The following is a 26,138-nucleotide window of genomic DNA, read 5'->3' as shown; positions in this document are numbered from 1 at the left end:
GATAGGTCCAGGAATAAATATCTGTAAAGCTCCCCATATGATTCTGATACTCACACCAAGTTAAGAAGTGCTGGCCTAAGAGAAATCACAAGGCTTCAAGGGGGGAAGTTACAAGCATTCCTTCGGGAAATGCCAGAGTCCTTTGTGGAGTCCTGTTATCTAATTTACAGAATTTGGTTTTATTTTTTTCCCCAAAGTACCTTTATTCTTTTATAAAGCACCAACTGATCTCCTGCCACCAGACACGGGGGCAAGGGGAAGGAGGGCAATTTACTGACAAAGATCTATTATATTGTTAGTTGTTAAGAAAACCTTCTAAAAAGAGAGTAGGTGCCAGGATTTGATTGTTGGAAGAGATGGTTAAAGTCTTTCCTTAAGTTTGTACTCATTACCGAAGTGCCAAAAAGGAAATTCTGAACTGGAGAGAACAAATGCTTAAGAGTCAAACATTTTAAATCTTCAAAGCCCAAACCAAGGTCTGTAAGCAATTAAAGTTCTGGGACATTAATATTTTTTGACCCTGCGGAAAGGGGCAATCAAATTCCAATCACGTCTCAAAAACATCTGGACAAATTTGAGCAAATGATTTTTCAGCCTTCCATATATTTCTTTAAATTACGCTGTCAACGGAACAAACCGCGTCCTCGAGCACTAAATAAATGAGCGCCGCTGTTTGGGCCGCGCCTGCGAGAGAAACGTGCGGGCGCACGCAGCGCCGCCCACTGCAGGCCTGAGCCGGCCATAAAACACCAACAATATGACACGGAAGCCAAAGACAGGAGTAAATCAAATAAATAGAAAACCCACTGTAAAAGTTCAAATGAGCTCTAGACCTAAATTTAGCCAGAGATTTACTATTTTCCCCTCTGGAGTTGTAGTAAATTTTACGTCTGTGGAAGATGCCAAACAGCAACGTTGGAAAGAAAGTAATTAGGGCTGCGGGTAGAGATGGGCACACGTGGGTGACATATAGACACCCGAAGCAGCACACGTGGCTGTGTGGCTATGACAGGGAGAGGTGAAAGTCTGGCAGCAATAGACATGTAGGGATCCAGGGAAGAACTGGAACAAGGAGCCAGCCACCTGGAAAAGACATGCCTGGCCTCCCCAGGTTTGGGGAAGAGAACTGGAAAAAGCCTGGATTCAGATTCATAAAGCCATTTTCCACCCCACCCCAGCCCCCAAAGTTCGGAATAGAGAAGAGAAAGAGACAAACCCACAACCTATAATCTATTCTAGGGGGTAGGTGGGGAGGGTGGGGAGAAGAGGGACAGCTGGCAGAGCAGGGAGGGCTTTCTAGCCAGCAATGAACAGGTTGCAAATGCTACTTCTGCCATTGAAGAAGTCTGCATTTTGCTCCGCACCATCTCCTCCCAAGACAGGTGGGTCAGCATGCGGGGAATCAGGGATGAAACCCAGGGTTTGGGACACTCACTTGGTGGCCAGCAGCATATTCTTTCGGGAGTGCAGGTCACTGGGATCCGTGTGCTGCCGGTTCAAATACTCAGAAACAGCTTTGGCAGGAAACTCTGTTTCGCAGATGTATCCAAAATCCCTAGCTAAGTGAACAGCTTCTCCTGAAAAGACAGCAGCAGAGTTTAATAATCAGCACCGAGTCCCTAATCATCCCAGAGCAGGAGATACACCCTGGTCAACTCTTGTCATTTACAAGAATGAAAATGACATTTTGAAAATGAATGAAAATGGCCTCTGAAGAGGCCAGCTGTTCAGAGGCAAAAGCAAAGGTGAGACAGATGCCCTAAGTAAAAATGATTTTCAGGCTATAATTAAAATTGACAAAACAAACTTTGCTCCCGCAGCTCTTTCCAGACTCTCCCGGATCAGTCTTCTAGTCAAATCCTCCTAGACAGTCCCTGGATAGCTTCAGGTCTCCCCACACTCCATGCTTTGTCTTAAGGGAAAACTGGACCGACATATTCTGGAGACACCTTACAAATGCATCTAGACAGTAGGCTAGATATTCAAGTCAGATTCCCCTCTTCTTAGTCGCATCTGCTATACTCGCTTTAAATGTAAAAGTTTTCCTGTCTTTTCTGTTATCTTTTGTAATCTTCCTCTAATTAGGAAAAATCTCTTATTAATAACTAATATCTACAAATATAAATAAATCAATATGTGTATATGTCCACATATATTAAAGAATGTGTGTAAAATATGCATAGAATGAATATTTCTATCCAGCAAGGAAATATTTATTCTCCTTGTCGGTTTCCTGCTAGTTAGGTTTCAGGTTTCTCCTCTTCAGAGGTTCCAGTCATCATCCTACCTAAGGACTTTTTACCGCACAAAGATGACACAGGAGCTGGACATCTGAGAAAGTCCTCAGCTTATGTGGAAGCCCCTCTTGAATAAAGCATTATTACCCTTTAAAGCACAGCCTTAGGGGTTTGAGGAAAGATCCTGAACATGAAAAAGAAATACGGTGAATTACCTCAGAGCTACATTATTTTTTAAGGACCATGTCTTACTTTTAATCAGCATTATTACAGTAACAACAAAAGACTTCAGACACAATGCTTACAACGATTCATAAAACTGGAAAACTGCCAACCAAATATTGGAATTTCAGTGAATTTTCCAGTTTCCTCCCTTCTCCACCCAAATCCCTGTCTTGGGCTGAGATTACCTTGACTGCTTTTCAAAATGAGGATTGTGATATTAGCAATTCCCTGAAGGGCGAAAAGTAAAAGCCCCAGGCTAAGAGTCAACCAGTAATAAATGTGGTCTGGATATTTGGTGACCGTTGTCCCTGGAGGGTAAGTTTGGCCAGGTAACTTGCATTAAAGCTGGAAAAGTGCAATCCCTCTAAATGTGATGACTTTATGGTTGCTGCTTAAATATTCTAAGGTCCCCTCCTCTAAAAACCAACTCCCCACAGGACTGTCATAATATCACCCATGAAAAACAGAAGAAAAAAGCTACCTGTTAGACTCGAGAGAAAATTCTACAACTTCCTCGATGAGGACCATCTGGCTGTATTTCTTATCCTTTCCCCATCCCACAAATTCAACTGAGATCCTCTTGTTCTAGACTGTAGAAGACCCTCTTTATTACATACCATAAATATCATCCCCAAATGATGAGCAAATTATAATGTGCATGTTGTAATTATGTCCCTCTAATTCACAACTGATGAATCTTACATTGAAGATTATACCTGACTCCCCTCCATGTTTCCTCACCCCCACTCCACCCATTTTCTCTTAGGCATCCTTGGCCTTACCAAGCTACAGTTCAATAACAATAAGTCCCATATAATCAACAGGAGATAGGGCCCTGGAAGGGACATGAGTTTTAAAATAACCGTTAGGGATTTTTAATGTAATAATAGTTTCATAAATAGACAATGTGTTTTCTACTACAGATTCAGAGGTAAAATCTGGGAAGGAGAAGGGATACAGAATGGATTGCTGCTTACAATTACTCTTGCAAGAGTTCATACAGAGGATGTTTAAGATCCTGTGTCCTACACCTGGTGGCAGAGGTGACCCTTGCACTGACTTGGAGGCTGGATCTGAGCACGTTTCACAGCATAGGGACCCTCATACATGTCCCCTGGCCTCTCTACAATTGCTGGCTCCCTCTAAGTAAAAAGACCTTTGAACTTCTCTCAGGCAGTCGCTTGACATCCACTCATAAGGGCACAACAATTGCAGTGATTTCCAGTTAATCATGAAATGTGTAAAATGTCAGCCTTCAGCCGATAGTTAAGCTCAGCCACTTCGTGAAATGGCCACACCGTCTTGCTTACCTTCCACCAGGGAGGTGAGTAACGTGACATTTGCTGCTTTGCGCCTGCCCGCGGGTAAATTCAAACCGATTTTTTCTAGCCTTTCTCGCAAAGATCTCCCCCCATTTTTCGATTTGGCTCTGAAATTGCAAGAATTAACATTCTGATTAACCTCAGAGTGTTCCTGAAACAAAGTTTAGACTTAGCAATCTAAAGCCCAGTGGAGCTTGAAGAAGTTTTAACTTGAGGTTAGCACATTGCCGCCTCCCCCCTTCCTTTTGGTTATTTGCTGATAGTTTGCTGAGGTTTGCTTAATTTCTGCAATACAGAGCATTAAAAAAAAGAGTCATTTCTTTTTTTATCTCGTGAGAAAAGAAATCATACCAGATGGGAATAATTAGGGTGTAGGTTGTGGGTCTAGGGAAGGTAGAAGTTGCACACACACACACACACACACACACACACACACACACACACACAAGCTCTTTCCTTGTCATGGAGCCAGTTAGGTGAGCAGAAACTGGGCAAGCACAACCCTGCTGAAAAGAGGAAAGAACTGCGTGGTTCAGAGAGGAGGAGGCACTAGCTGAAACAGGTGGGCTTTGCAAGGAAGGGGTCAAGAGTCCTTGTAATATGGAGTTGGGTTAAAGGGGAAGGAAGGCTGAAACATGAAACTAATGATGATGGTAATCATAATAACAGTAAAACTAACACTTTAGGGAGTTTAGTTATGTGATAAGCACTTTATATTGATTATCTCAATCTCATAGCAAGTTTTATACACACTCACACACGCTCAATGCCTGAGGGTGACTGAAACGTCCACAGGCTGGGGTTCACAGAACTCACTTGAAAACTGAACCAAAGTAGAGCTCAGAGGATTCAAAGTGAGAAAAGTCCCTCGGTCACACCCTCCCAAGGTGCTCCCTGTATGTGCTAAGGTCTGGGCAAAAATACAAGAAAACCCCAGTTACTCTGACTTCTCTTGCTGTACTTGTTCACACAGCCACTTTTAGGAAAGAAGGGGATTTTTCAATCCCCCAAATAGGCTAACTTGGAAAGTTCATTTCATGCAATGTCACCTTCATATCAGGGACACTACCAAAGGGTTCAGGCATTTGCAGGGACTCTGGGGGAGACTTTAAATCTTAAGATAAAAGCCATCCCTACCCCATTTTCCACAAGGAGTCTGTGGATTATCTTCCTCCAATACTGGGGAGGGTCTGAATGGCTCCGAGGAACTATTAATAATTCTAAAGTGGTATCGTTGTTATTATTGGAGATGGTGTTACTTGAAGAAAGGAGGTCACAGTCTAGAACAGAGTTTTTCAAACTGTGAGGATCAATGCATTAGTGGGTCGTGCACAACTCAGCCGCCAACTGCATTTTCAAACAAAATAGGTATCGGAGTACACGTCAGGTACGAAGGGGATTACTTAGTGAAACTTCTGTTTTAGACAAGTGTGTATAGATAGCTTCCAGGTCTCACTCAAGCTACTGACTACCCTGTAAGTGTGCTGGGGGTAGGAGGGAGCGGGACGCTGGGCACAGAGCTGGAAAAGGGTAAGGTTCCCAGGATCGCAGCACCGGTGCCAGAGGAGGTGCCAGCCTGCTGCGCGTGGGTCCGACGGGGCGGTGTTTGCACGCGGTCCTGAGCACGTGGCGGCCGCGGCTCCCCGCAAGCTCGGCGGTCCAGCCGCCCGGTTGCTAGGCAACCGCGTCAGCCTCACATAGGTTTCCACGCGAACCCTTCCCCCACCCCATAAATACTGCTTGGGTGGGGGTAGCGGTTTACCTTCTGAGGACGCCGCCGAGGAGAGACGCGTTGAGGCATTCAGGGGGAGAAAGCCGTCTCTGAACTTCCCCCACAGTTACTTTGTACTTTGAAGTTGAACTGAGCAGAGACAAACGGCCCGGGACCGAGCAAAACACCTCGCCAGTGTTGACGGACATGCCTCCAAGGAAGCCATCTTTATTCATCATCAGAGAAGTCACAGATTTGGGAGGAACCGGAACTAGAGAGAAAAAAAAAATATGCCATAAAGGTGACCGGGTTTCGATCCTGGTGACCGGCTGATAGAATGTGTCGGTGCGTGCGCAGGGGCGAGGCCACAGGACAGGCGCCAAGTGGAAAGCTGGAGGAGGAAGTGTTTGTTCCAGTGGGGCTGCGGTGCGTTCAGAGCACTGTGTACAAACAAATGGAAAAGGCATCACTTCTCTGGAAATTTACCCCATGTGTGTAGACATGTGAATGTCGCTTGCCACAGGCCTGCTCACTACAACGAATCAATAAACATGCCACCGAAATTTGGATTGTGTTATATATGAAACCCTGCAAATCCCATTCCATCACATTCTGGCTGTGTCACCTTAGACATTTCATTGAACCTCTCTGAATCTTAGTTTCCTCGTGTGTTTCCTGAAGACAATAATCACATTTAGTGCGGAAGCCTGTAGGTGATTATCGTTATGGATGACAGAAAATGGTAACATCAGTGGTCTTTATGGGAACTCCACCCTCCTCTCCTGTTGGACTCAAATCATGGTCGTCACTGGAGAGGATCAGGAGTGTGGGCCCCATCAGATGCTGTCTTCAAAAACAGCCAAGTAATTCTATTAAGCTGGGGAGTTGGACCCAAAAAAAGCTGCTCGTTTCTCTAAAGTGGATCCCATTCTTTCTTATATCATAAGGGATTCACTTAGAAATGAACCTAAATGCTTCTTTCAGTTAAAGCAATTTCCCAGCGACATGAATTTTGTTTACAAATTAACGTAAAGCACCGGCTGGTGATTGTTTGCAGCAGTTATGATTTACAACAGGTGCCCTGATCAATCAACCAATCACTCTAATTCATATGAGCTGCGGTCTTGCCTTGCCCCAGTTGTTTCATTTTGGCAAGTAATTGATAACAAACCGCACTCAAGGTATGTTTTATGCAGAAGTTAATAAGACCTGACAGCTGGTTGCCACTGCTACCAAGGCGCACTCATTCTCTCCAGCCTGTATTTTTGTTTAATTGTGTTTCAGTGTCATCTGCACCTCAGGAAGAGGCAGGGCTCAGTAGAACCAGAAGGATGGGAATGAGGAACAGTGAATAGTCAACCTCCCACTTCCTTGGCAGTCTTGTTCCCTTGGACGTCTATGCTGCTAAAGCCCATTTTTTTTCCCTGCAGGCTCCAGAAGGCACTGGGCAGGCAACTTCTCCTGACTTGCCCTACACCTTAGCATCTTCCACTGGGAAATGAAGCCCCCAAATCTTCAAGCAGTATTTGTTGATCACCAATGCAGGGGATTTACTGAAACGTGTATCTGGCATGAAGAAGGAGGCTTCCATTTCCCCACTTTAATAAAGACTCTGTCTTACCCTATAATCCTGGTAGCAGAAAGATATGCTCTTTCTACCATCTGGAGCATAGAACCCTATATTGTCAAACAAGTTGCATAATCTCCCTTGTACAGGACAGGCTAACCAACACTGAGTATTTTGTAACAGCTTATTCTCTGTACCACAGATTCTAGCATGCAGACCTCCACCATTCTTCACAGACTCCTGAAAGCCAGTTAGGTCCCACATCTTTTATTTACTATGAATTGCATTCAGCCCTTTACAAACACCTTGCAGAAAAGGGGTTTCCTAGGGGAGTGGATGGGGACACTGAAGCATTCATTCCCTTTTGCTACTGCTTAGTAGACATTCTAGGACTTCAGGCTCTGTCCGCAGAGTCCAAGAGCTTATTCCAGGGCAGAGATGAATGCTACTAGGTAACAGAGTGGATCTTCTGCACTGACGTGGTGGTCGTGAGTTACAGAGGGGCCTGCTGCTTTCTCATTCTCCTCATCATATTCTCATCAGTGAAGCTGCTTCCCATTTGAGAGTGAACCAATAGAAAGTTAGAATGTGGGTATTAATTAAATTTGAGTAAAAGATGAAGTTAAATTCACTTTATAGACAGTAATTGGAGTGGGAACACCTATCATTTAATTCTTATATAATATCCACATCTGTTTTAAACTATCTTATTCCTCACAGCAGTACTAATTTCCATATTCCAGATTCATATTCAAGCACTATAAACAAATAATTGATGATCATAGCATAGACATTAGATGACCTTGGAAAGTTTTTCCCCAAAATATAAATGGCCCTTTGTAATTTTAACATGGCAGGGACCATAGAAATAAATTGTATAAAAATCTCATCTTTGATACTCAACATTTATATATATATATATATATATATATATATACATATATATGTATATATATATATATATATATATATATATATATATAAATACTACTTAGGAAATATATTTTAACAGAAAAAAAAACCCACTAAGCTGCAAATAGTAAGTTCAGTTCCTATTTCCCATGCTGGATAACTGAGCATGTCCTGAGGACTGGAATTTTACCTGCTTCTCTCAGTCCCAGAGGCCAAATCTCTTAAAAAGCCAGGCCTTTAGAGACACTTTATAACCTGCCCTCTAATTTCACTATTGTTAATTGCCTGATTTACCTGACAAGAGCTATTTCCTTTGGGGAATGTATATTGCTCCCTCCCACGGGGCTGTACCTTCCTTTCTGCATACACATTATCACCTAAATATCACCAATCCAGTCAGCTTCTGTCAGCACACTGCTGTGTGTGTGTGTGTGTGTGTGTGTGGGGGGGGTGTTGTTGTGTTTTTTTTCCTCCATAGATAAAGACTATTTGAACAGGCATGCTTCAGATTATATTTCCTTTTCTAAATTTAAGTATCATATTCCTACCCTCTACTCTCTCATCCTCAGGTTCTAAAGCTCTTTTCCATCCTGATCTTAGCATCGGTCCCCTAGACTGGAGCCTACACATTTCTTGTCCCAACTTTCCTTTAAGTCCATACTATTGGTATCACCTACCTTCTCCATTCTCACACCTGCTTAGCTCAGCTGATTAACCCCGTATTTTATTTTTTCAGTCTTTTCCCTTCTGCTTTCCTCCAGTTTATCAATAAACTCAGAGAGCAACAGGGCCTCGGTTGATTTGTTAGTAATTATGAGCACACTGTTCCTGCTCAAGGAAGCCAGAGATGACTAAGATAGGTTTAAAGCGACAGCAGGAAATGGTAAGGAAATGGAGCATAGCAAAACTCAGCGTGAAGCTTTCAGTTCTTTACATGTTTACAATTTTCTGTGCATATATTAAAACTGGATGGTTTTTTTCCTTCAGATCTCAGTTGGATAGCATGGCCAACTTCTGGATATAACACCCACAATACTTGCTTCCCACCTCTCTTTTCCTTGCATTATTTTAGAGAGAAGAAGAAAAGGTTTAAACTCCCCGATCAATATTTCAGTACAGTGACTGGAGTTTTTGTTTCAGAAAGAGGAAAGAAAACTGATTACAGAAACTATGATTCATTAGTGAACAATATAGAACCAAAGTGTCAATAGGCTAGCTCTTAATCTGTATTCTTTAAGTTAAGTGTGAAATTGTAGCTTTGAGATCTTTGTGTTTGACTGGAAACAGTCCCTGTGTGAATCTGAGCTCCTGGTAAGGGAGAAGGGAAGAAATAGGTTCAAGGGTAAATGCCTCTGAAAGGTACTCGGACTTAAATATGTAAACTATACCGGGAAGCCTCCATGACGCTGATCATTACTTGAAATAATTACTTCTTACCAGTAGAGCATCCTTTTCCTCATACTTGTATTGTTTCTAATCTATCTGAGGGCTAAATTTTATTCCACATGTATATATAACAAGTGCATGAATGTGGGTACTGAAATCCTGAAAAGAAAATCAAAGGATTCCCACAAAGAAAGCTGGAACATTAAAAAACCCTACAAACACCCAGTGTTGCCATCCATTAGGGTCAAAATCTAAGAGGCTGGAAACTGAGTTGGTCCCACCACTTACTTGACGGGTGGGACCTTGAAAAAGTCATTTATCTTTTGTCTGTCTGAATTTCCATACTGGAGATAGGGGTGGTGGGGGTGTTGAAAAAGAGTGTCTAACCTTTTCCAGCTTTGAAATTCTATGAACTCTGATTACTCTCTGGTGGCTGGAATGTATCTCAGGATTCCTAGTTGAACAAATACTTATTGGGATCCAAGTCAGCTCTGGAAAGGAGAACCTTTTTGTTTGAGAGGAAACTCATACTGTTTTAGAGGCTCCGACAGACTCTCAGAGCTTTTCACTTCTTAAGTCAGAAGGAAAACTCCCAAAAGAACCCATTGTAATTGAAACTGGCAAATTCTTTATTCTCCTCCACCCCAAAGAAAATCCACACCAATCAAAGTGTTTATGTGGGGAAGGGGCCAGAACTAACGGAAAAAAAGTGAGAGAGAACGGTGGTTGAACTGAAACTAACCAAATAGGATATCCCTAAGACCAATAAAAACGCCCCACAGTCACAACATTTGAACCTTGGACTCCAGCCACGCTAGTCTTTCCAAGAAATCCCAGCATTTTTTTCCTGCTGCCTAAGGTGTCAAACCAATTGCATATTGGCCTCTGATTGCACCAAAAACTTTTTCTTAAAGCCTAGGTGAGCCTTTCTAAAGTTTGGCTGTAGGATGTTGGCAGTGATCATTTATATTAGCTGGGCACCACCCTGCCCCCTCCAACCCAGATTCCCAATCTTAATGGAACTGAGAGTTAAGAATGATTTTTTAATGTCTCGTTGGATTTTTAGACTGTTAATGTACCGAATCCTTCTCATTATTACTTTATTGATTGCTCATTGACCAGCCCCCTTCAAATCGTATTAACCACCCTCTGCCAGTTTAGATTAGGAGGGTTTAAAAAGCACCTTTCATTACTCCCCCCCACTCCTGCCATGGAGTTGAGACTCCGCAGCTTAATGGGAGCTCTAATGGGGCAGCTAAGAGGAGAGGGGCCACGGTCCCTGCCAATTGCATTAATAGCTCAAAGGGGGCCAATACAGAAAATTAGCCGTAAACGAGCTCTGGAGATCTTCAAATGAAAGAGCCATTTATCACGCTGGCTACCTTCACTCCACTCGTTTGCTCTCTCTACTGGGAACAACTCATTTCCTCTTAACTAAATTACTTCAGATATGTCAGCTAAGCCCAGATAGCAAACATAACAAGAGAGCTAGCCTATAATCTATGGGGTGATATCAACACAGGTGAAAAATTGGACTGGTAAATTTTAGAAGGGGGTCTTTTAATAATGAGAGAGAGAAAGAGAGAGAGATCCTTTATGCCTAAATCTTCTAGCTTCATAAACACAGAGTCAGAGACTCCCAACTTGGGCCAGTTGGGGCACTTGTATTAAGGAGGTAGAATTTTAAATTTTAAAAATATCTTTAAAAGCCCATTCGAAAACAAATTAAGCAACTGAGTCCCCTGCCAGTTGTTTAAATTTACAATATGAGTTCAGAAAACTTTCTCACCTCTTTTATGAATTAATCTCTTGGAGACATCCCTCAGAAGGTGGGATAAGGGATAAAGATGGGAGACCAGAGAACAGGAAAGGAGCTAATGAATCCATAACCTTATTTTAAGTGGTTCACAGTAATTTAGAAAAATAAATCAACCACTTATTCCTATTTGGCCTATGGCTCTCTAAAGATAAAACTATGATATTAGGATCTTCCTTCATGTAATAAAACAAATACCTGAAATATTAACTAATGGAGTTGACCTAACACATCATATTCATAACTCACCCCCTAAAAACAAAGTGACTGTGGTACCACTTAGATGTTTTAATCTGCTCATTTAAAAAGAAAAAAGCTTTTGGGGCATAAAAGTAGTCTGTTTCCAAACAAAACCCGCAACTTTAGTCAAGATTCTCCTATTCCTGGAGAAGAAATAAGATATCCTTATAGATAAATGTTCCCATTCTGCTGACAAACCTATACAAGCCCTGAAATAAACGTATCCCACATCTAAGAATATTTTCAGCTCTGTTTTGTTAGGCAAGCTAAGTTTCAAATATTTTTATTGGCCTGGCCATTATAACATTTCTGATTGGTCATCTGTTGGGCATGCCCCACTGCCAGACCAAATACTGTTTCTAGGATATGAAACCCTGAGCTAAGGAGCTCTAGCTTCCCACGAAAAGGGAAGAGGAACTAAAGCAAAAGACAACAAACAAACAACAAACAAAAAGCCAATGGAGAAGTGTGGTCTTACCCCCCTACCCCCCATCAACCAGCAATCAACCAAAATAGAAGACACAAAAGAAATGGCACAAGTGAGCTGTCAGCACAGTTGAAAATTTAAGCACTGAAGACACTCGAGTAAACCCAAAAGTTAGCATTAAAAACCAAAAGGATTAAAGACCCACAAACCTAAAGAGAGGGACAGACGTTTGAAGCACACTTAAATAGTTTTGCCCCAAACCTTACGATTCTTCTTCAGGATATTACGTCCCAAAGCCAAATGGCATCATTTCAAGTACAGTTTCCCCATCCCACCTCTAAAAGCCACTTTTTCTGCTTTGTAAAAAAGAAAACTGAGAATACCTCACCCGTTTTGGAATCCTCACTTCACCACCCTCCTACTATACCGACTTGAATCTGGATTACTTTCCAAAGCATCTTTTCATTGTTTTTTGTGATGTTATGTGGCTTTAATGAATCATAAATGACTTAGCTAGGGATTGTTGACACCAAATAGAAGGACAGGTCTTCTCCAGCATCGATAAGAAAGGGTACTGTAGTTAAAATTGTATCTCCAAACACCAGTTCTTGCGATAATTACAGATTGTACTGTTTACACATTCAAGCTCCTAAATTTGTAGCATGTGAGTGGCATTTGGGCCTTTCGACAGCCACACTAATCGCCAAGCATTCTCTCAGTGACTGTCAGAGAAGAGGGGGGAAAATTAAGCAGCTGCAATACGCCCGAAATGAGTTATTGTAATTACATTTAAATTAGGTTTAATTAGTTAATTATTTTGCTTACAGCTGTACAAGAGACTGCAAACATTTGTTAATATCACATGCCTTTAACAGTATGGGTGATTCCACAGTCACACTAAATCATGAACGCATATGTAGGAAGATTTAGTAATGTGCATAGGCTGTCTCAGCTTCTCAGGATGCGCATATTTAGTAACACTTTGGCACAATTAAAAAAAATAAGAAACAACTCATAAAACACACAGACCTGGGAACAAAATTAAACCACCAAATACTCAAATACAATACCAGGAAAGAAGGAACTGTCTCAATGACACAGGGTCTAGTTAGCAAACTCCAGTTATCAATGAAATAATTACGGCATATTTTTGAAAGCAGTGTTTCCCAGCTAATTCCGTACAGGATGGTAATTCAATTATTTAAGATTGCACCTAGAATTGCTGCCAAATGTACCATGAGAAAAATGGCAATCGTCTCTATCCCTTTCTCTCTCTCATCCGGGTTTCTGTCTAGTTTTTCCTTCCCCTTTTCCTTCTTCCCTACATGTACTTTCACCCAGACAGCCGCTGTCCTATAATTGTGAACAAACATTTGTGTCTTATAAAATAATGAATTCCCCCAAAGTGAAAACTCATCATAAGGACATGAATGCACAGGAAAACTTTGTTTACTTTTTGCGGGGGGAATAATCCATACCTTTTTTTATGACAGACTGGTCCAATAGATTCATGCCGCTGTTATTGGCATCTTCAACTGACTGTGAATATAAAAACATCACTATTCAAATTGACTGGATATTAAAGAATCGCACACATAAATCATGTCATTCCAAACTGGAGTTTCTGTTATTTCCATTTATATTAATTCACAAAGGGAGGTTTTATTATTATCATTATTACCTCCAAATCGACACAGAGATGAAATTTACCCAAATTATAAATTCTTCCAATGGAAGAAGAGGAAAAAGGAAACTCCGAAAGACATCTGGGATGCAGGATTGGTTAGTTATTATATTAAACACAGATATACATAGACATATAAACTTTTATATTATTTGCTTTTATGAATTGTGAAAATTTGGCAACAGCTGAAGATTTTCACCAATATTAGTAAGAGCAATTTCAGTTTTCTATTCTGTCCCAGTGCATCTTTACCCCAGCGTCATTGTACAAATACATAATAGTTTACATCATGGGATTTTAATTAAAGTCTGCGCAATTTGGAATGGAATGCAAACGTAACCCATAGGAACACGTTTGCAAAGCCAGGACCGCACAGCCACTGCAGTCCGTACATATCCCAGTGCGCTGTGAACTTCCTGCTGTACCCCAGTCCCTGCGAGGAACCTGCACAATTTGCTCCCCCTCCCAACCCTGCTGCTGCTGCTTTCCCAGCAAGGAGCACACCTGTTAGGAAGGCTGTAACTACAGACACACAGACACACACAGGCCCGGAAGTTCCCAGTCAGAACCTAGGTAATGGCAAAGACCATTCATCTCCTGTGCCACAGTTCATCTCTCTCGAGGAGTTTCCACCCTGGGTGTTGGCAGCACTTCTGAGTGGAAATAGCTGTGGGAATGAGTTTCTAACTGTCAGGATGCACGAGCACAGAGTTCTGGCTGTGCATCCCAGGGCCTCCAAAAGCCGTGGATTCCTTCCCCTACCCGCCAACGAAAATAAACGCTAGGTCTTTCTAAAACGTACAGACAGCTGTTTTCCTTGATCCACAGAAACCTAAGTTTAGACCAATTTGTCACTCACTTTACAAAGAAGTAAAAAGCAAAGGTTTTGAGAGGTGGTGTTTCCACAGCACCTCCCACCCACTCATGGCTGCATCCCCAGACAGGGTGTATTCATCACAAGGAAGAGACTCTGTACCCCAAACAAGCAACATATTAGAAACGAAATGATCCAATCACGGAGAGGGCATGTTAATTTGTTTCTTTTCGTTTTTAATAGTCACTCTTTTGTTCTCAGAAAGGTGAAGAAAATTGCGATTCTCAATAAGAACCATTTACCATGTCGCAACATTCTACGTACATCTTAAGAAATACCAAAAAAAATCTTTTTAAAAATATACTTCATTTAACTTATTCGAAACTCCTCAGGAGACCCACCACGCACACGCGCACACGCACAGGATTCACGCCTTTCTGTGCTCACGTGTCTGCTGTGGCAACTTGTCCACACAGTACAGAAATATTCGCTTGTGTCTGTGGGCGGGCCGACCCGCGACCTCACCCGCAAGGACCAGTGCGCCCCCCACGTCTGTACCTCACCCTCACGTCTGTACGTAAATATGTATATATGCCTCATCAGCGACGTGGGGTAGTTGTGGTAGTTAATGAGAAGGCTCTTGTCTGATTTTCTATCTAATTACGAACGGCGCCTGCTGGGTTTTTGTACAGGATATTCACGCAGCATGCTGGCGCTTAATCGTCACAGGGAGGATCGTAAAGATTTAATTAGGACTGCATGCGGAAGCGCAGAAAAACAACTCAGACTCGTAATTACTAGACTTCTTTAGTTAAAAGTGATACCAGGGGTTGCTTTAAGACACTGGGGTGTGTTTGTGTGTGTGTGTGTGGGTGTGTGTGTGTGTGTGTGCACGCGCGCGCACCCACGCGCGCGCGCGCCGGGGGCTTTGACTTAGCATCATCCTTCCATATTTATACTCATGGGTGGTAGAGGCGGTGAGAGGTTAGAGAGCAAAGACTGGAAGAAGAAAAGAGGTGTTCATGGCAGCTAAACCAACTCCAAACTAGGTGTCATCTCACTCTTTTTTTCTCATGCTGTTTTTGAGTTTCTAACACACTGTCCCTCCCCCGCCCCCGCCCCCCGGGGTCCCTCCCCCCCACCCCACACAATGGGTGAAATGTAGCATACCCAGAATCCAAACAGTGATTTGCTAGTTTAATAGCTCCTGTGAGTAAATTGAAATAGAAATTGACAGGGTTTTATAGTTTCATTTAAAAAAATATTAGAAGCATTTGGTTTAATTAGCTCTCCTCTTCTCTCACGGGTGGGGGCAGTGGCCGTGTGTGTGTGGTGGGTGTTTGTGTGTGTGTGTCTGGGTCACATAGCACCCCCAAAGCCTCGGCCAGGTGACTACCCCGTGTTGTGAGGCCCACCGGTCTGGCAGCGCCCTTGGGCTCTGTCTGGTCCACAGCTGGGGTGGGGTAAAGAGGATCTGGAACACACACTAGGCCCTTGAGCTCCAACAAGTGACTGAGGTCCAGGACAAGGCATTTTCTAGTCCCTTTTAAAGACCCGCAGCAGCCAGCCCATTCCATAACTGCAGGAAACGTTGAAACTCCCGTTCCTGTAACTTTAGCCCCTGTGCTACAGATCATGAAGTTGGAAGTGGAACCTCTGGATTGGGGTGGGGGTGGGTCTGGTCCTAGGTACATCTCCTCCCCTTTCTTTGTCACCTGCCTTGTGTCATGTCAAGCACAGCTCGGCCTCAGGATGCCTGTCATTCTTGGCCAGAACTGAGCTCATCCTTATCTGGGACAGGTATGGAGTGTATCCCTCACGACCCTTTGCACTGGGGGTGGCCCAGAGAAAGTCCCGTGGGCCTCCCCACCTCACCAGACGACCAGCTGGGATGCTTCTGGGGAAGGAACAGGAAATAGGTGGGGTGGGGTGGAGAATACATGATGGCCCGGGCCTGCACCTTCTCTCCACCTCTGCCATCTGTGTTCCCAACCACAACAACGACGCTTGACAAGGGTGTTCTCCCAAATGCACGCTGACCTGGCCCTGTTTTTCTCTTGCCTTTTGCATTTGGCCAAACACTCAAAACTCCTCACAATTCTGTATTTTTGAAAAACAAAACAAAAACAAAATCTAAAACACACATGCGCGCTGGGGTCCCTCTTTGGGGAGATTTCCTGGGTTCAGTCACCTGAGCCACTTGGCCTGCAGGGTGGGAGTGACACAGCCAGTGTTAGCATTGCCCACAGCAATGGTGATGAGCTGATCCACTTTCATTATCTAGCACTTCAAACAGTATTCAGAAAGGTTAATTTAAAAACTTTTCCCCCAGACACATTACCTCAATGCATTAAAAAAAAAGCTACTATTAAATATTTCCTTTTTCATATGATATTCTGAAATGAGCAATATCTCCAGACAGGGAAAGTCAAGCTCAGTTAAATTAACAAAACTATCGTTCTTATTACTATGGGTAAATCCAGCCACAGATCAGGTGATGCCGTCATTTTTGGAAATAATAACTGCGTTTCCTTTAAAACAATAAACCATCATAGACCACGCACAGGCACCATTTGATGCTGTTACCGCATTTTAACTGTTCAAAATACATTTTTTTTCAAAAAGGTAAAAAAGAAGGAATTGTACACCTTTTTCCCTTTCCCACTTCATTTTCCTTCGCTTCAGAGGTTATGTCTAAAATGATGCATAATATATACAACTATGCCCATGACACTGAAGTGTCAATTAAATACCTTTCAACCATATTTATTTTCTGGAGACTATTTAAACTAAGGAGCAAAAGGAGACCTGCTCAGAATCACCCAGACAGTTTTTAGAAATCATTTCTTTGATGTTTCATTGTTTAGTTTAACCAAGTATTCTCAACCAAATCAGGCTCCATTGTGTAGGCTGCAGATGGGATAGTGGGTGGGTAGGGGGAGTGTTTTGAGCCTTTTGTTTTAAGAAATAAACACGTGATGCCTCTTCAACTGGGATGGTAGCACTGGGGAGAAGAGAGTATTAAGGAGGGGGAGGACTGAAGAGGGATGTGGAGAATGTTGCTCCACAGTCATTTAATGGACCAAAAGGTGAAAAGAATCTCTAAAATGGTATGTGTCCTCATGGACTCCCAATAAACTTATGGCTTGCTAGGTATCTGCCCACAAATATTCCATTTCTCAGGTGATGAGTCTGGAACTCAATTATCTTGGAAAAGGGCTCTGCAGCTTATGGGACATTCAAGTAATACCGGGCTTGGACAAACACAGCGGCATGTTTCTCTTCCAATGTGCACTGTCATGCTTAACCAAGTCTTTTCAACTGCAGTAGGAACCTCTGGAACTTACAGAGGACACTGTGCCTCCATGCTGCAGCCCCAGCCCTTAGGCGTCTCGGGCTTCACCTGCCCTGTCATCCTGCCAGGCCCACTAAGGGACGTGCGTGAGGGGAGTGCATTGGGGAGGGTACCCAGCTTGCTCAGACAAAGCGCAAGAGAATAGGAAGGAATGGGTAGCTAACGCAAGACAAAAACATCTAGCCTTGATTCTGATGATGTTAAATTATCAAACTACACTACATTTTTCTCCTTCATGATTTCATTTCTAGTGGTTCTACCGTTTATAATTGCACCTCCAGAAACCGCCACTTAGAGCCATACACGTACACGCATAAACAGTATATAGCACTATGTCGTGTCCAGCTGGTCCTGTTCTACAGATGGAAACTACCTCCCCAAAGGAGACAGTTGCCCCCCCCCACAGCTCCCCCCCAGCATTCGTTATTTATTTATGTATTGTCTTTTTCGTTTGTTTGTTTGTTTGTTTGTTGTGGTTACCTGGACGTCTTCCATTCCGGGATGGCCAAGGCCTGCAGCGAGAGATGTCACCCTGCCTGATCCAGGCCGTGAATGCGCCGAATGCAGCAGCACGTCGGGCCGTCGGACCGAATGGTAGTCCCTCCGGGGGTCGAGGCCCGAGAGCTGGGGCAAGGCGGCCCGAGGCTGGGGCAGGAGAGAGCCGGCTTCGGAACCCACTTCTTGCCGCTGCCGTTGCCCCCAGGGGTGCTGGGGCTGGTGCAGTGGTTCAGGGAGTAGGGGTCGTTGACGTGGGAGTAGGGGTCCTGGCTCTGTGTGGTAGGGGAGCGGCTGGTAGGGGGGCGGAAGTAGGGCGGCTGGAAGTCTGACGACGGAGTGTGGGACAGCGGCGGGGCGCTGAGTAAGGTCCTTGGGACACCGAGCCCAGCTGGGAGAGCCGCGAGCTGTGGCTCGGGACGCCATCGTGCCGTCTGGGAGCAGAGAGAGGAGAGCGAGGAGCGAAGAGAAGAGAGAGAGAGAGAGAGAGAGAGAGAGAGAGAGGAGAGAGGAGAGGAGAGGAGAGAGCGAGAGACGGAGAGAGGAGCGAGGACGGAGGAGAGGAAGCGCAGGAGAGGAGAGACGAGAGCGAGCCGAGACGAAGAGAGAGGAGACGAGGGAGAGAGGCGAGGGAGGAGAGGGGGGGGGAGAGAGAGAAGAGAGGAGAGAGAGGAGAAGAGAGAGAGAGAAGGGAAAAAAATACAAACGACAAATGGAGAAGCCTGGCTTCCGTATGTTCTTCCCGGGACAGGGGAAGCAAGAATCCGAAACTTATACTGCCAAGTTGACTCAGAGGGCACAGGGATTCAGCAATTCCACACGCAAGGCTTTGGGGGGGAAATCACCCACTTAACCAACATCTGAGCCTTCAGTTGGGAGTGCAAAGCCAGCAAAAGGAGTGAAGGTAAAATAACTGCGTGTGGAGGGAGATTCTAAATTCTTTAATTAAAAATATAGGAAGGAGTTATTTGCTCTCCTGGGTATTTTAAACTATTTTTTTTGTGTGTGTGTGTAACTCTTCCAGAGGTCCACAGCATAACAAATAAAACTTCATACTACTTGCTATTCTGCTCCTCCAGTTGAAAACCAACTTCTGCCTTGACTGGCAACCCAGCCAGCTGCCCAGGAGCGCCACACACAACCTGATAATTCCAGGAGCTCTTGAAGAGTCTGCCTGACCTGAGTTCCTAGTCACCACTCCCTCCCCAAGAGGAATTAATTTAAATAGTGTTTGATTGAAATGGATCTCATTGGAAATCATATCCTGAGCCCCTGTAAAATTGAGTTGTGGTTCACAGGAGTTATTTCTAAGGTTGCTTTTCTATATCTAATGCTGTTCTACTCCAGGGTGTGAAAATGAAGGACCTGGGGTTGGAAGGGAGAGGGAAAAAAAAGCCCAAACAACTTATTGTTGGTCCTATCTGGAGTGGTAAACTAAGTTGAAGACAGAGGCATGTGTGAGAGGGGTGTTTAAGTTTCTCCCTCTCCTCTGTGGAAATGCCAGGTAAAGTCACCATGGTTTTTGGAGAAATAGTCACCTAAATTTCTAACTGCAAAGGCGAATAAAAAGTTTTTCTGTTTGGTCTCCCCCCTCCCGAGCTGACTCTTGGAGCTCAGACAGAGAACACACAATGCAGAGAGAAGCAGCTGCAGCCTCGTCCAATTATGGTGCTAAATTACCAAGCCAAAGGCGCTCAAAGGAAGACAGAGACAGAGAGAGTGAGACACGCACACAGACCGAGAGACAGAGAGACAGTGAGAGGAGGGAGCATGCAATTCTGGTACAACGTGAATCCAAACTCACCATGGATGAATAGGTGTGGACTAACATCTGGAAAAAAACGCCTGGTACTGCTCAAAATCAAACAATGATTTCAAAAAAAAAAAAAATCAAGGAGTCCAGCAGAGAAAGGAGCTGGACACAGGAGCTGAGCTTGAGGTGTTTCCAGGACCAGCCATCAAAAAAACAACAACAAAAAAATACCCCCCCCACCCCCAAACAAGATTGGTGCTGCCTGTCACACACAGACAGAGCTGTTCCTCGGTCTCTTGCTGTCTTTTGGGCCTTTTTTCTTCTGCCGGTCCTCGGGGCTCCAGATGCAGTCCTCTTCCACCCGAAGCTGGGCTCAGACTGCTCCGGCGCCCCTTCCTCCCTCCGCTTGCCTACACCGCCTCATAATAATTGATATTCATGACTATTAATATTACACGAGTACTTTAAAGGGAGAATGGAGGACAAATGGAGCGTGAAGCAGCAGCGAGCGCAGAGCTCCCCTACTATTGTAAATGACGTTCATTCAGTGGAGAATTACTAGATGTAATCAGACGAGGGGGCTGGCAAAGGCAGACTGGGGAAAAAGTTTAGCAGGAAAGAGGCAGAACTTCAATTAACTGAGCCGGGGACACGCGTAAAGCAGCCTCTGCTCTCTTGGACAAGGCAGTGAGGGAGAGCATCGCTGGGGGGCTTGTACAGAAAGAAGGTGTCCTGGTTCCTGGAGAGGGGCTTTCCTAATGCGAAGAATTAATCACCTTAGGTGCTTTGTGTGCAGATTAAAAAACAAAATAAAAAGGCGTTGCCTTACTTCTTGGAGGGGAGAGAAGTAAACCGGTGTGCCTGGTTGTTTACAGTGACGTTTGCAGACCTTCACTGAATATTGGAGATTATGACTATTTGTTAAAAGACATAGGTCGATGGGGGCTTTTCATCCCTTATGCAGCCTTCCCCTCTTTAATGCTCATAGTCTGTGATTTTTTTTTTACCACAATTTAAAATATATGCAATCAATCCTCAAGTACACTAAACTTATCCTTTCCAGGCAAAGCCAGGGGCAACAGAAAACCTTTTCGGATGTTTCAGGAACCCGTTCAACTGGCTTGACTGCCATTTCTGTTAAAGTTCAACCTTCCTCCCGACTTAAATAGGCTTCTTCTACCAGGCTGCGGGTTCTCCTATATCGCTGAGCAGAAAATTTAGGCCACTAGGAATACCTGCAATATTCCGTCTCTGTCTCTCTGTCTCTCTCCTCTCGCCCTCCCTCTTTATTCTCTCTTCCACTCCACCCCTTCCTCTTCCTCCCTCCCTTCTTCCTTCTCTCCCTCCCTCCTTTCTCATTCAGCCAGTTTACTTTTCTTAATCAAAGAACGAGTTATAGCCTGCTCACTATTTAGAACCCACTGGAACCCTCCCTGTGTATACCCCGAGTTATTTACACCGTGGCCCCATCCCCTCCAGGGTCATGCCCACTTCGGCCGCTCACATTCTTTAAGGTAGTTCTAGCGCCTTGCACTTTACCATTATCCTGCTTGTTAAAGAAAGAAAGGAGGCCGAATCGAAACAAACCCCAGAAGGCGGAGTCGCGGCTCTCGGTTACAGTCAATACACAACCACAAAGAGGAAAGGAAAACCCCAGTCATTTGCAGAAAGACAAATCTATTTCCTCTCTCTCTCTCTCTCTCTCCTCTCTCTCTCTCTCTCTCTCTCTCTCTCTCTCTCTCTCTCTCACACACACACACACGCACACACACAACACACACCCCCCAAAAAAATTAGGATTCAGTGCTGGCCAGAGCTGGGGGCACTGTGTGCGGGCGAGCGCTGCCTGCGGGATGCAGCGGGCGAGCCCATCTGTCCGGTAGGTCTGGGCTAGCAGCGTCGGTTGGAGCTCGCGGCCGCTACTGTGAGCGGCTGGTTCCTAGTATCTGCAGTGCGGCTCGGGGCCGAGCTTTCCGGAGTCTTTCCGGCGCGGCAGGGCAGCGTTTACCCCACTGGTTGGGGAGCCTCTGTGCGTCCCACTGCGAGCGCTTCGTCCGACCGAGCACTGCCCGTGCTTGCCGCACGGGACTTGGTTTCCCTTCCTCTCTCCTCTCTCCAACTTTTCCTCTTTGCAAATCTCCACTGCCCCGTCTCCAACTTCAACCTTCCCCTTCCATAAATCCCCTTCGCCTTTCCTTTCCACTTTCTCCAAGCTTTTCTTTCTTCCCTCCCTCGACGTCTCCTCGGAGTCTTCGCTTCCCCCTCTTCCTTTGAACTCAAGTTCTGGTCTCCGAGACCATCCCGCTCGAGGGCTAGGATCCGCGGGCCGCTGCCGGCCGTCCATCGCTGTCCCGCCGCATACCCCTCGCCCCGCCCGGCGCCCCCGCCCGGCCAGCGAGCAGCTGGCCGCCGCTTCGCTCCGCGCCGGAGATCAAGAGGGCATCGCGGGTCGCGGCCCAGCTCCGGCCAGCTGCGGGCGCCCGGGGCTGCGGGCAACTTCTCCAGCCGGAGGGAGACTTGCGCTAGCTCGTCGCTAGAGAACGTGCGCACTGACCACTGGCCGAACCTTTCGTTAAAAATGCCCAAACGTTGGGGTGTCGGGGTAGGTTTGGGCGGCACTGACCTCAAAAAAGCAAACCACAAGAAAAGAGAAAATTAAAAAAAAAAAAAAACTTGTCTGCTACGGCTCCTTGGCTTGTGCTCTGTCGACATCCATCTATCCATTTATCTACCGCCTTCTTTCTAATTTACCGTCCTCTACTTGGATCCGTTGTTACCGATTTCAGAAATTTTACTGAAAACAAAAAAAAATTAAAGCCCTAGTCTGTTACGAATGAGGCTTGAAAAGCTAATTCTGTCCCACACTCAAAACGAGGGGAGCCTCTGCCTTTAGAGCAGTCTCTGTTTTCTCTGCTCACATTCAGTAGCTCTGCATTCCCCATCAGAGTCTAACGGGAGGGGGGGTGTGGGGAGGAAGAGAGAAAGAAAATAAAAGAAAACGAGAAATCTTCTAAGTTAAAGTAGTCAGATTTCAACCTTAAGGTCCTTTTTCAGAATAGCGAAGTCTCCCCAAGCCAGCTTTTCTAAAGTTAGAGAAAGCTGAGAAAACCGACCGGAAATCTACGAGTAAATAGCTTAAAAATATATATCAGTTGGGGGTGTCAAGAAGTTCAAATTCTCTATCTGCAAAGCTCTAAGATGCATCTGGGGGTGTCGGCTCACCTCATAGATATCTTCGTACTTGACATTCTCCACGAGCTTCCAGAGCATGATGGCAGCCTGGTCTCTAGGAGGTGAGTGCATTCATGTGAGGAGCAGATGTCTGGCTTCTCAGGACTCCGCTGTCTGTAATGATCCATCTATAATTGGAAATGGGGGATACACACCAAATCCGACGCTCCTCTCCCATCGCAACTTATATCTGTTGTCTCAAACAATAGGCTGGAGAAGTAAGCCTCAGCAGAGAGAAAAACATTACACAGACAGGAGTTAGATGCAACCCACAGACATATATATTATAAAAATCATAAACACGTATTTACACCCAGACACCCACATTTAGTTATATAAGCACCCCTGGGTCACTGCAGAGTCTACAGACTGTAAACACGCATTTAAAGGAAAGATGGTTGTTCAGTGTGATTAATATAAATATACATTTTAAAAACCTCTATATTGAAAAGGATGAATCATTGTAGCCACTAACTAAAGTCTTTAAAATTCATAATGAGAAACCAGGGGGCCAACAGCCGCCCCCCCCCTTTCTATTTGGATTTTAAAAGGGGGACTATTGCTGAGATTTTTCAATACAAAAACTCCTATTCATGTTTGTTTTTCAGGAGGGTATTTTGAAGCTGGATTTGGGGATTTTAAGGGTGATCTCTCTGTGTTGATGACTACACAACTTTTTTTTTTAAACTGTACCTCTGTCACTGTAGAACAAATAAGCCAGTTCACCACAGTCACCATTCTAATATTTTCTGGTCATTTGCCCAATACATTTGGTAACTTAAATACTGTATGAACACCTCATTCTGTACCGTTTGTCGTTTTAGGGGTTGTTTGTATGTATTTTCAACAGATTCCATGTGCCATTCTTTTCTTGGCTGGAGTCTCCATTTTATGAAGTTTTTTTTTTTTTCTTTCAGATGTTGGGAGCAACATACACACGCACACAATTACACAATGAGTGGATTTGGAGCCTTCTTTGCAAAGACACAGGACATTTTATATTTGCATCTGTTGTCTATAACGTTTAAGTGGTTTTAATCATGGAGAGCCAAGAAGTGGTCCCCTAAACCTTTGGAAGGTTTAAGCAGAATTTTCTTCAAAGACATAGTGAAAAATATTTTGGGATTGGTGGGGTTTTGTTTGTTTTGAGTGCATTTTTTCGTAGTAAGGTGATTTGTATAGTTTTTTTTTTTAAAGGACAACATAAACAACAACAAGAACAAAGTTAACCAAACCTCGAAATGAGCGCCTTTTAAGGCACAGGGTTTCCGAATTTCATCACGAAGTGAACATTCGCCTCGTTCCTGCTTTTTTTTTTTCACCCCCTGTATTTTTCTACTCCTTTTCAGGGTGCGGAAGGATCCCCACAGCCAGAAGGGAAGTCCTGTGGAAGATCTCTACCCCTGGGGCAGAAAATAAATGACGGGAGGGAATGAGGAGGGACCAGGGCAATTTGGGGTGGAAGTTATTAAACCTGATAAGAGCGAATCTGCAAACGGCGATTGTCTATAAATCTGAGGACTGCTTGGCGCTGCCGAGTGCGATCAGGGACAGATCCTCTTTGAGGAGAGGGCACCGGACAACGGCGGTGGACATCGACTCTACAAAAACCAAGGAGGCACTTCATACAATGCATAATGAACAATTCGGCAGATTTCTAATTTATTTATTTATTTTTTTCACGATAGGTGAAATGAAAGGAACACAAAGAAGGTGCTTCAGAAGGAACTCAGAAATAAAGGCTATCTTCATTGCCAGTTCTAATTTGTATGTTTTGCCTTTCCCTTCATCCCTCCCTCCTTTCTTCTCTCCATCCTGTTTCCCTCCCTCCCTCCCTCTCTACCTCCCTCCCTCCTTCCCTTCTTTCCTTCCTCCTTTCCTTCTCTTTAAATATTGACACCTTAAATTATACAAAATCTACACAGATTTTCCATTGGGAGCCTGAGCAAAGATTTTCTTCTTTGCCCCTAGAGCTGGTTTGTACATGGGAAGGCATTCTTTCTAATTTTATGTGTGTGGGACTTGAAACGGCTTTTACCCTCCTTTTTCTCCCTTTCCAGAACTAAAATCAGTCCAAATCAATATTTTGCAAGAGAAATACTACAGACTTGAAATTCAGATTCTCTAGACACACATTTATTAATGGGAATAATTGTCTTCTCCCTTTTCAAATCAATAACTCTATTATCTTTTTTATCTAAAGATCATTCCAACCAAATAAAAAGCATTTGTAAAAATCTTAATGTTTTTTCTAAATGCTTTTAACAGATTTTCCATCTTTTTTTGGTATATCATTGATTAGTCTAAAATAAATAAACTAAAGCATAAACAAAAAACCCCGAGAGAGTTTTATATAGAAAACGATTTTAAAACTCCATTGTTAGTTTAACTACTTTATAGCTTTATATACGTATAATTTCAAACTTTGCATATGTAATTTTATTTGATGCTAATGTTAGGTATTTTTAAAATTAGAAACGTTTTGAAATATTTGGTTAAAATATATATAAATTCTGTAGGAAAACTGAAAAATAACCAGTCTGGTTTTATTAAGAATCAAACATAAATTTAAAAATATATACAAATATATAAAGAGATACCCAAGGAAATACATAACGATAATTAAAACCCGAGTCAATTTTTCAACATGGGCATTATTCAAAAAATCCTAGAAATTGCAAAGGAAGTATTTCTTAGCGAGCCTTCTCAATCATTGAACGGGCAACAGCGCCCTCTGTCGGGGTTTTGTATAAGCAAATCATGCAAAGCCGCTCGATTCCTTTTTCAGCGAATTCTTTCGGTTCTTAAAAACCTGTCATTGCTAAGAGCATTTTAAAAGTTCAATTCCTATTAGATCTACTAAGTTTAGAAACGATTGTTTCAGCATCTAAAAAGTTCAAACGACTGAAAAACTGCACAAATAAAAGCTCAATCTCTACTGAGAAAATTTTCTTAGACCGGCT

At 43.8% G+C, this 26,138-nt stretch overlaps 1 protein-coding gene across 1 annotated transcript in view; it reads right to left on the bottom strand.

The window, feature by feature from the left end:
• The window catches only part of TFAP2B (transcription factor AP-2 beta), a 29,545-nt gene extending 6,096 nt beyond the window's left edge, over positions 1-23,449 (bottom strand). The window contains 10 exon segments of the mRNA XM_033103289.1: positions 1,436-1,577; positions 3,773-3,891; positions 5,547-5,766; positions 13,322-13,382; positions 18,177-18,424; positions 18,427-18,555; positions 18,558-18,625; positions 19,041-19,057; positions 19,858-20,022; positions 23,167-23,449. Coding sequence (XP_032959180.1) covers positions 1,436-1,577; positions 3,773-3,891; positions 5,547-5,766; positions 13,322-13,382; positions 18,177-18,424; positions 18,427-18,555; positions 18,558-18,625; positions 19,041-19,057; positions 19,858-20,022; positions 23,167-23,247 — 1,250 coding nt within the window. The 5' untranslated portion in view covers positions 23,248-23,449.
• Positions 23,450-26,138: the final 2,689 nt, after the last annotated feature.

The sequence above is a fragment of the Rhinolophus ferrumequinum genome, chromosome 3 (genome assembly GCF_004115265.2).
Source record: "Rhinolophus ferrumequinum isolate MPI-CBG mRhiFer1 chromosome 3, mRhiFer1_v1.p, whole genome shotgun sequence".
Taxonomy (NCBI): domain Eukaryota; kingdom Metazoa; phylum Chordata; class Mammalia; order Chiroptera; family Rhinolophidae; genus Rhinolophus; species Rhinolophus ferrumequinum.
This window is presented reverse-complemented; position numbering and strand designations above follow the sequence as displayed.